The sequence below is a fragment of the Otolemur garnettii genome, unplaced genomic scaffold (genome assembly GCF_000181295.1).
Source record: "Otolemur garnettii isolate 467f Iridium unplaced genomic scaffold, OtoGar3 scaffold00140, whole genome shotgun sequence".
Classification (NCBI taxonomy): Eukaryota; Metazoa; Chordata; class Mammalia; order Primates; family Galagidae; genus Otolemur; species Otolemur garnettii.
The window spans coordinates 1891435-1901727 of NW_003852535.1; the positions used below are offsets into that span (position 1 = coordinate 1891435).

General features: G+C 48.7%; 1 protein-coding gene across 1 annotated transcript in view; it reads right to left on the reverse strand.

Moving 5' to 3' along the window:
• The window catches only part of BATF2 (basic leucine zipper ATF-like transcription factor 2), a 7148-nt gene extending 6089 nt beyond the window's left edge, over nucleotides 1–1059 (reverse strand). The window contains exon 1 of the mRNA XM_003798629.3: nucleotides 950–1059. Within this exon, the coding sequence (XP_003798677.2) occupies nucleotides 950–988 (39 nt within the window). The 5' untranslated portion in view covers nucleotides 989–1059. The remainder of the gene's footprint in view (nucleotides 1–949) is intronic.
• Between the last annotated feature and the right edge of the window lie 9234 nt (nucleotides 1060–10293).

Here is a 10293-nt window from a genome sequence, read left to right on the forward strand (position 1 = left end):
GGAGTGGGCTCAAAGGTTGACAGTACTGACCATCCTCTACTCTGGAGTCAATAAAACTTAGGTGAAATATTTAATTCAAATACCCACAGTCCAGGCTGGGTGCCCGTAGCTCAGTGGTTAGGGTGCCGGCCACATAATCCAGGGCTGGTGGGTTCAAACCTAGCCTGGTCCTGCTTAAAAAAAAAAAAAAAAAAGCCAGGCATGTGGCAGGAACCTGTAGTCTCAACTCCTAAGGAGACTAAGGCAAGAGAATCGCTTAGAGCCCAAGAGTTGGAGGTTGCTATAAGCTATGATGTCATGGTACTCTACCAAGGGTGACAAAGTGAGACTCTGTCTCTATAAAAAACAAACAAACAAACAGATACTCAGTCCAGACAGTCAGGGCAAGAGGGACTATTTGGGACCTCATAGCCCAAGCCCCTCCCAGCTTGCTCTGGCAGTATATTTTGAGTAACAACCTCAGGTAAGACTTTGGCTACCCTGGTGGAGGACTGTATGCCATAGCTCCCACCTGGCCACATGCTTCTAGGGTTCCATGGCCACAGCAGGCTCATTTTTGACACTGGAAGACCAAGAGACTAACAGCTGAGGAAGGACCTATGGCGAGCAGGGGGAGGCCCAGGGATTACAGGTCCTATGACAGGGGCAGGGCCTCTGAGGAAGGAATTTGGGGAGGAAAGAGAAGGCTCCTGTGAGGGGATAACAGGCAAGATGCCAAGTTCTAACCTGGAGGCTGGACCTGCAACATGAGAGCTAGAAAACCTTCGTTCTAATCCCCAACTTCAGGGTAAGAAAGTGAGATGCAGAGAGGGGTGTGTGCAGCCCTTGATCACATAGCACGTGGGGACAGAGCAGAGACCAGGAGCTCCCCACTGCACCCCTTACTGCCTGGGCACTGGCCCAGGGCATGTTCCCCTTCTCATCCCCACCCCTGGTCCCCTGTACTCACTTTCCCGGTCAGCAGCCCATCTCCCCCGCAGAGGTGCATGGCTGAGGCAGGGGGAGCAGAGGCTCAGCCACCTGTGCTGGTGTCCCTCATTCTTCTGCAGCCAGCTGTGACCTCTCAGTGCCCTCTGGGAGCCTACGGAAGTGGTGACTCTTTAAATCCCCAATGACCACTCCGCCCCCAGAAAGCCAAGTTTCAGTTTCTCCTAAAGCCACTGGCTGCCCAGAATCCCTGGCTCGGGGTTGCTCACGTGGCTGGAATTTCCTAACATGAACTGGCTTTCCGGTTGGGCCCCTTCTCTGGAAGGAGGATGGTGAAGGGTAGAGAAGAAGGAAGTTTGAAGGCTAGGTATGGGGAGGGTGTTCTAGGAGAGGGAGGGCAGGTGACCAGGGACAGAGCTGAGATAAGAAGCCAGCAAGGACTGAGGGTGCATGTAGGGTATGAGAGAGTCCCTGGGCTCTGGAATTGGGGAGCCTAGGTTCACAGCCCACATTAGAGCTGTGCAGCTTTGAGAAGGTGACTTACCCTCTCTGAGCCTTAGTTTCCTTGTCTGTAAAAGGCATAAGGAGATAGTATAGAAACCCACTCCTGGACTTGATGTAGAAACTAAGCAAGGTAATATAACCACCCCCAAACCCTCTGAGACCAGTGTTGAGGCACATCTGTAAAAATAAGCAAAATAGAACAGATAGGTAAATTACTGTTTTCATACAACAAACCACAGAGCAGAGATTGATGTGTAGTAGTTAGGAGCCCAGCTTGCAAGCCATGTGACTTGGGTTTATAATTTCACCTTTCTGCGCCTCTGTTTCCAAATCTATAGAATAGGGATGAAAATAAATTCCATTGTGAAGATTAAACGAGTTAAGACAGGTAAGTCACTGAAACCATGCCTGGTGCAGACTGAAAAGGCCTCAACAAACATTCACAGATGTGATGCAGTGTAAGGTTCAAAACAGCCGATTATGTGAGAAGAGCAAGCTGCAGTAAGATCTGAGCAATATGCTGTCATTTCTATGAGGTTTAATAATGTGGATACACAAATATGTAGTAAAAGATAAAAATATGCATGAGAATGAGAAACACTAAATTCAGAGAATGATGGTGAAGAGAAGTAAGGGGTAGACTGAGAGGGACACACAGGGACTCCAGCTGGTCTATAGTGTTTTAATTACTTAAACCACGTGAGTGCAGTTCTCTGTGATATTATCTATACTTTGGGGTGTACCTGAAATGTTTCATAATTAAAACTTAGCAAAACTTGAAGCCCTAGGCAAAACTCGAATGGTTGTTATATCTTACAGAGAAATGTTGCTTGGATGGGCATCTATCAGCAGACAGGGAAGCCAGCAGCTCCTGTCCAAGAACAGCATGCAGTGAGTGCTTCAGGTCCAGTGGTCTGTGCATTTTTGGGCTGTGCCTGAGTCTGGAGGGCTTAGGCTGATGATGTGGGATGACAAGGAAGGCAAACACTGCAGACATGATCGGATAAGCATGCTGGCGGTGACAGAGAAATCCCATCTATTTTTCAGAGTTGTTTTGAAGATGGGAAAGAATGAGTTGCGCTGAATGCTCTCTGGATACTGTGAAGTACTATCCGGCTATGATCCATTCCCCCTCCTGAGATTTGTGGCATCATATTGTGGATTCTAGAATCACTGCAGTCTCATAATTTAAAATGCCTAGGTGGGCAGGATGGGGCCTGAAAGGTGGGCCTTGTCCTCCTTGCTTCTGAGGGGCTTAGGGGCAGAGGCTGATGTAGGACACCCCATGCAGTGAGGCTGCCTCTATTTCTCCCAATTATTTTTGTTTCCCAGGAACCAGGAGGCCTGGGGTATCTGGCCTGAGTCAGGCACCTTTGGGACTCATTAAGCCAGTCCATGGGCTCCAAGGAGAGAGGCCTGCAGGAGCCTCATGCATGATGTAACTAAGAAAGAATACCCGTGTGCACGTGTGTGCATGTGGGGAAGCTAGGGCCCGAGTATCCCCATTCCAGCCCCCAACCCCCAGCCCCAGATCTGGACTTAGAAGGGACAGTCAGCATGCAGGGCTCCTCCCAGGAGGTCACAGCCCTGGAGGAAGACAAAAGAAGGCAGCATTTATGGCTTTATCTCTTGAGGGGGTGGCTGGGAGTGGCAGGGAGAGAAGGACACTGAGAAGGTAATGTTTAACTGCAGGGCTGTGCAAAGCTCCCCTCCCTGCAGATGGACACTTTCCCAAGCTGGCAGGGCTACCCGCCTGACCTCCCACTTACATGGCATCTCAAGGCTATGACATGATACTATAGGCTGAGCGGCTTAAATAAGAGCTTCTCATAGTTCTGCTGGCTGGAAAGTCCAAGACCAAGGCGCTGATGGATTCGGTTCCTGATGAGTGCCCTCCTTCCGGCTTGCAGATGGCTGCATTCTAGCTGTGTCCTCACATGGCAGAGAGAGAGAAAGCTGTGGTCTGTCTTTGTTGTCTTCTAAGGCCACTAATCCCACCTCATGATCTCATCTAAACCTAGTTACCTGCTAAAGGGCCCACCTCCAAATACTATCATGTTGAGAGTTGGTGCTTCATGAGTTTAGGGAGGAAGGGACACAAAAGAGTGAGGAAACTAATCTCCAGGGAGGCAAGGTCACCCCATGGAGGAGGCAAAGCTGGAGGGAGAGCACACCTCAGTCCTTCTCTACACCCTCAGGGCCTGCTCCATTAGCCCAAAGCCAGCAGCCCTGGTGGGTAAAGGCTTGGAGGCCTCCCAAATACCAGAGTTACACAGTGAGCTCCTGGGGGCAGGACTTTTACTTGCTTTGCTCTCTGAACTAACCCCAGTGCCTCAAACATAATAGGTGCTCAGTTAATGAATACATGACTTAAAGTCCAGCAAGCAGCTTACCACCCATTAGCCCCAAAACTTTGAGTAAAAAAGCTTCTGCTTTACTCATTTCCATAGGACTTGTCCCTGGCTCCTAGGGGATGCTCCTCAACCAGTCTTCTCATTTTACCAGTGAAGGAACTGAGGCATAAGGAGGAAATAGTCACTAGGCTGGTTCGGGAGAAGCCAGGGTACATTGATGGCCTGTCCTAATTCCTTTCCACACCTCCTGGGGTTGAAAAGATGCTCTCAGGTGTCCAGCTGCCCAGGGAGGAGGACCCCCTCAGTCTAGGTCCTTCCATGTGCATCCTTTGTTTTAGGCTTGGCCACCTCAGGACACTTCCAGGGAGCTACAAGTGATAGCAGAGAGAGAAGCCAGGTATAGACAGCTGCTGGTGGGGTGAAGGCTGGCTACTCACTTCCCACCCACAACTGGGGATGGGCATGGAAGTCAACCTTCAATCAAGAGGACTTTACAGCCCTAGTGGGCATGAGAGGAACCTGGTTGGGGAGGTCATTTCCTGTGGGAGAACTTCCTGTTGGGAAGGTCAGGGAAGGCTTTCCAGAGCAAGAGCTTTTTGTAGTAGACATTAACAACAATTTTGAGGCTCAATGCCCATAGCACAGTGGTTACGGTGCCAGCCACATACACCAAAGTTGGAGGGTTCAAACCCAGCCTGGGCCAGCTAAGACAACTGCAACAAAAAAATAGCCAGGGAGGCACCTATGGCTCAAAGGAGTAGGGCGTTAGCACCATATACCAGAGGTGGTGGGTTCAAACCTGACCCCAGCCAAAAAAAAAAAAAAAAACACCAAAAAAAAAAAAAAAAGCCAGGCATTGTGGTGAGTGCCTCCTAAGTAGTCCCAGCTGCTCTGGAGGCTGAGGCAAGAGAATCACTTAAGCGTTTGAGGTTGCTGTGAGCTGTGATGCCACAGCACTCTACCAAGGGCAACATAATGAGATTCTGTCTCAAAAAAAAAAAAAAACAGTGTTGAATTTTCCTATTTTTCTTTTGAGATAGGGTCTTGCTCTATCTCCCAGGGTGAAGTGCAGTGGCACAATCTTAGTACAATGCAGCCTTGAACTCCTGGGCTCAAATGATCTCCGTTTCATTATTTTTAAAAGGAAAAAATGTTTACAATCCCAAACTTACGGAATCAACCTAAATGCCCATTAATTGATGAGTGAGTAAAGAAAATGTGGTCTATAAGGTCAGACAATTAAGTTCATGAACTCATGCTAGAAAAAGTGCTGTGTAGCTCATTGTTGAATATCACTACAGTAACTTTCTTTCTTTCTTTTTTGGAGATGTAATCTCACTCAGTCGCCCTGGCTTGGAACTCTTTTTCTGAAATGGCCATCAGAGCTATCATTATACAAGGTCTGCTAATTAAGTTCACAAACTCATCCTAGAAAAAGTGCTACATACCTCATTGCTAACTATCAGTATGGTCACAAGATGGCCAAGGGGAGTACTTTGAAAGTGACTATAGTAGGCCAGGCATGGTGGCTCGTGCCTGCAATCTTAGCACTCTGGGAGGTTGAGTTAGGTAGATCACTTGAGCTCAGGAGTTCGAGACCAGCCTGAGCAAAGCGAGACCCTGTCTCTACCGATAAATATAAAAAGTAGTTAGGGGGCAGGGCCTGTGGCTCAAAAGGGTAGGGTGCTGGTCCCATATGCTGGAGGTGGCAGGTTCAAACCCAGCCCCAGCCAAAAACAGCAAAAAAAAAAAAGTAGTTGGGCATTGTGGTGGGCGCCTGCCTGTAGTCCCAGCTACTTGAGAGGCTAAGGCAAGAGGATCACTTGAGCCCAAGAGTTTGAGGTTGCTGTGAGCTATGACACCAGAGCCCTCTACCAAGGGTGACAAAGTCAGACTCTGTCTCAAAAAACTAACTAAATAAGTAAATAAATAAATTTGGTACCAAAAAAGGAAAAAGAGTTCCAAAATTGCTTTGAAAAATAAAAAATGATGTGGCACAAAAACAGGGATAAGTTTTTTCCTAATGAAGTACCTTTTGAATGAAAAAAAAGTTGATGATTGTGTTTTTGTGTGAGAAGCAGAATTTAATATCTGAAGTAAATTGCCCCACATTTCTCATGCTTACCAAGGAGCTCAATAAGAGATGGGAAATTAGGGTTCTCTGGATTCTTAGTTTTCCCTCCTTAGCACTTCACTGTCATTCATTGCCCTCTGAGCTGACTTGCCTTAGTTTTACAGTGTTGCAGTAATGAAGCATTCTCTTCCCTGGGAGGTAGGAGAACATCCTTTGTGATGAAGGAGTCCCTTTTCCTTAAAAATTATCAAGTCAAACTTAAGTTACTAACAAGCCTGGAGTGTACCAACTTCAGGCACAGCTGGATCCTGGTACTCAGGCAACATCAGGAGTTAGACAGGGCCAGGCGTGGTGGCACACACCTGTAATCCTAGCACTCTGGGAGACTGAGGGGGGTGGATTGCCTGAGCTCAGGGGTTTGAGATCAGCCTGAGCAAGAGTGAGACCCTGTCTCTAAAAAATAGCTGGGCATTGTGGCAGGCGCCTGTAGTCCCACCTACTTGGGAGGCTGAGGCAAAAGAATTACTTGAGCCCAAGAGTTTGAGGTTGCTGTGAGCTATGATGTCATAGTACTCTACAGAGAGCAAAGTGACACTCTGTCTCAAAAAAAAAGAAGTCAGACTCACTTCATTCCTTCTGCTCTCCTGGGGCCTACTGGTGGTAGTGAGAGGGCCACTAAGAACACCAGCTTAACTTCCCTGGGGGGAGACATATGCCATTCCTTGTCACTTTCCCAATAATTTCAGCAAAGACACCAGGCCTGGCTCTCCTTGGTCCAGCTTGAGTCAGGCAATAGGCTTGACTGCCTATTCCTGACATCAGTCACTGGGGCCAGGGAGAAGTTGAAATTGACAAAGCCAGGGTCCCAGGTTCACGGATAGGGCTAGCTCCATGTAAGCCATAGGAACAGGGATGAGAAAGGGCCACTTCCCAGGGTACCAGGTGCTGTTGGTGGAAGAGGGCTAAATGGACTCTCAGCTGATGCCACTCCCCTGGCTCAGATGGAGGTATATGTATGAGGAAGCTGCTGCTCAGCTGTATATCCCTGCCCTGAGTCACCAGGCGCACAGACTGAAATCCCCATGTGTCTATGACACCAAGTCCAGCACTCTTTTTTCCATCCTTTTACAGCTGCCAGAGTTGGGAAGGAAGGTCCCCAGTCAGAGGCCCATGTGCAGAAAGACAAAGCCTTGCTCAGGGGACATGATTTCAGATGAACTGAATGCTGGGCAGGGCCTGGGGCTAACAACATCAGGGAGCCTCCCCAGGGCAGGAAGTAGGGGGCTTGGCGGTGACTTTCACTTTCAGCATAGCACAGGGAGAGTGTTCATTAAAGCTGGAGTCTTCAAGTAGCTGGGCCTCCCAGGAACTGGGTACTTAACCTCCGGCTCTATGGTGTCATCCTCGCCCAGACCTTGAGCTGCCCACAGGAAGCAGGAGCTGGCAGATCACACAGTCAGCTCCCCAGGCATCCCCGATCTTGCTGGGCCCTGCACTGCCTCCACAGCTTGGTACTTTTAGTTCTCTGCCATTCCTTTAACATACATACCCTTCTGGGAAGTTGACCGGAACTCCTGGAAATGGGCAGGGAGTATAAACAACAAACAGCAGAGCTCTGAGGAGTTCGCAAGCATCTCAGGGCTTTGTGGGAAGTGGTGGTCATGAATACAACTGGATATTCCCATGTTGTTCAAGTGCTAGAGAGACCTGGGTTCAAATCCTTGCCCTGCCGCTGCTAGCTGTGTGACCTCACAAAAGGCCATTGCTTTCTCTGGGCCTCAGTTCCTCAGTTCTGCAAAATAGTGACAATATCCTTACTTTGCTAGGACTGTCATGATGACTGAAACAACATATGTAAAGAGGTCATCAGTGAGCTCAGAATCCCCTCTCCCTTGTCTCTGTGTCCTTTAGAGGCTAGAGGGCCAGGCTGGGATGGGTTGGGGTGGGGTGGGGAATGGAGCCCAACTCACCTAGGCCAGCAACCAGAGACATAACTGGTAAATGAGCACTGCCCTGGGCAGATCCAGCATCAAGGATGACACCAAGGGTCCAGGGTAACTTTGGCTAAGCAGGTTGACAGCTGGTCATGGCCAGAGAACACTAGAGATTATCCAGTCTCCTTATTTTACAGTGGGGGAAACTAAGGGTCAGCAAGAGAAGGGGACTTGGCCAAGTGCAAGGAAGTTTTGGAGCCAGGCAGACCTAGGGCCTGGCCCATCCTCAGTCTACTCTTCTCATTTTTATCCTTGCTGACCCAGAAAATGTCTAGGGGCCCTAGAGTTTCCACATAGGGTAGCCCCCAGAAGGCTAGGGAGCATTTGTACCTGTGACGGACCAGCAATACACAGCTGGCAAAGGTCTCAGGTCCTGAAGCCAGAAATGGTGCCCCAGCTGTCCAAAAGAAAGGCTGGGAAGGGTTGCAGAGGAATTGGGCCTGTGGCCTACGTGTACTAGGCTTTGAGGTCTTTGGCAGCCTTGTGCCCTCAGCAGGCCTCAGTTTCTCATTTGTAAAGTGAGGAATTTGATGGTGGATCTCTCAGGGTCCCTCTTATTGTGTTGGAGGATGGGGCCAGTCTAAGGCCTCCTGGGAGAAATGGATACCTCAGAGCCCAAGGAGGGCGCTTTGTAAAACAACAGACTGAACAATGAACTGAGGGCAGGTGCTATGAGCACAGTGTCCTGGGTTCTGCTCCAAGGGCTGCCACCACCTGCTTCCACCCAGGCCTCAGCTGCCCCTCCTGACACCTATGGGGAGGATGTATGAAATGCCCTCCCTGGTTTGGGCCTAGAGTAGAGTTGGAATTCGTGGGGTTCTCAGAGGATGAGAGCCAGGTCTACCTCAATTCGGAGCAGAGTAACTGCCTGGTGGTTAAGAACAAGGCCAAAAAAGTCCTTCTGCTCCCAGGCTGTGCAAGCAGCTAGGAAGCAGTTAATAAACACTCTTTCCTGGGCTATATCCTTCAGCAAGTATTTCTTAAGCATCTACTACATGACAGGCCCCATTATAGCTTCTGGGAGACATCTGTTATTCAAAAACGATCCAAATCCTTCCTCTTGTGGAGTTTCCATTCTAGGAGGAGTGGGGCAGACAATAGAAGTAATAAGTTAAGTGAATTATTCAGTCTGGGGTGAGGCCATAGGCATTATGGGGAAAACAGAACTAGGTAAAGGATTTGAGGAACGTGGAGGGGAGGTTTTATGTGTAATTAGCAGGGTCCTGCCAGGCCTCATAGAGATATCTGAACAAAAAAAATTTTTACACTATAGATAATTGAACAAAGAATTAAAGAAAGTGGGTGGTGACAGGGAGGTACTGGTTGCCAGTTGAAGACGTATAGTGTACCCAAGGTCCAGGTGGGAGTGGCAGGATAGGGGGAGCAGGAGACTGGGGTGCAGAGCCACAGGGCCATTTATACAGGGCCTGGTAGGCCACTGAAGAGCAAGGGCTCTTACTCTAAAAGTTACGGGGATCATGGGAGGGACTAGAGCAGAACGATGTGACACATAGGCAGGGAGCAGGGAAAGTAGTCAAGAGGCTGCTGTCGTGATGTGGTGAGTGTAGGTGCCATCAGGTGGAGATAACAGTGGTACCTGAGTCTCAAGTTGTGAAGGCACAGTAGCACATGGGCACCTGGTGTCCGCAACTATGGCTCTCACTCACCAGGCCAGGCCCTGAGGAGGCGGGAAGCACCTGGTACTGCCTTGTTCTGGAGGATGCCACAGGCAATAGGTGAGGTAAACTGCAAATGTGGTTGCTGGAAAAGCTCCAATATTTCAAGTTCTTCTTACCACCTCAGCTTCTGGGAAGGCTTGCAGATGTCACATGCCCTTGGGTGGATGGTAGTGGTGTGAGTAATAACTCCTTTGTCATCTGAAAGTTGGAGAGGATGCCTCCTTGCCTCCCACATGAGGCAGCTGGGCTAAGACTTGAAGAGACTTGAACACTGACTTGCCATTTGAGGCATCCTCAAGGCATGTTGTGCACACCCACTGAATAATCAGTGACCAGTGTTGCCGTAAGGGTCTCATAGAAAAGCAATGTCGCACAGAATAAGCACACTTATTGAAATTGTGTTTTAAATAAAGGTGACCAACTGCTCGCTCAGGCAAAATGGCCAGCTTTCTTCATTTGCTGTTGGTTTATATAGGCAATCTTGTGCATGTGCACTATACAGCAATGACCTCATTAATCCATTTATTACAATCCCTCTGCACATGCGCATTGGACATCAATAATGACTTCATTAATCCATTTAAACATCTTATGACCACCTGCCCTGTAAGTAGCTCCTCCCCGATAATGTGATAATCCATCCCACATACACCTTTAAGCATAATCCTTTCAACATAACCTGGTTTAACATAACTTAATGAAGAACATGTTGTCAGTTATTACTTTCTTTGTTCTTATCTGATGAAGCCTGAGGCTACGGG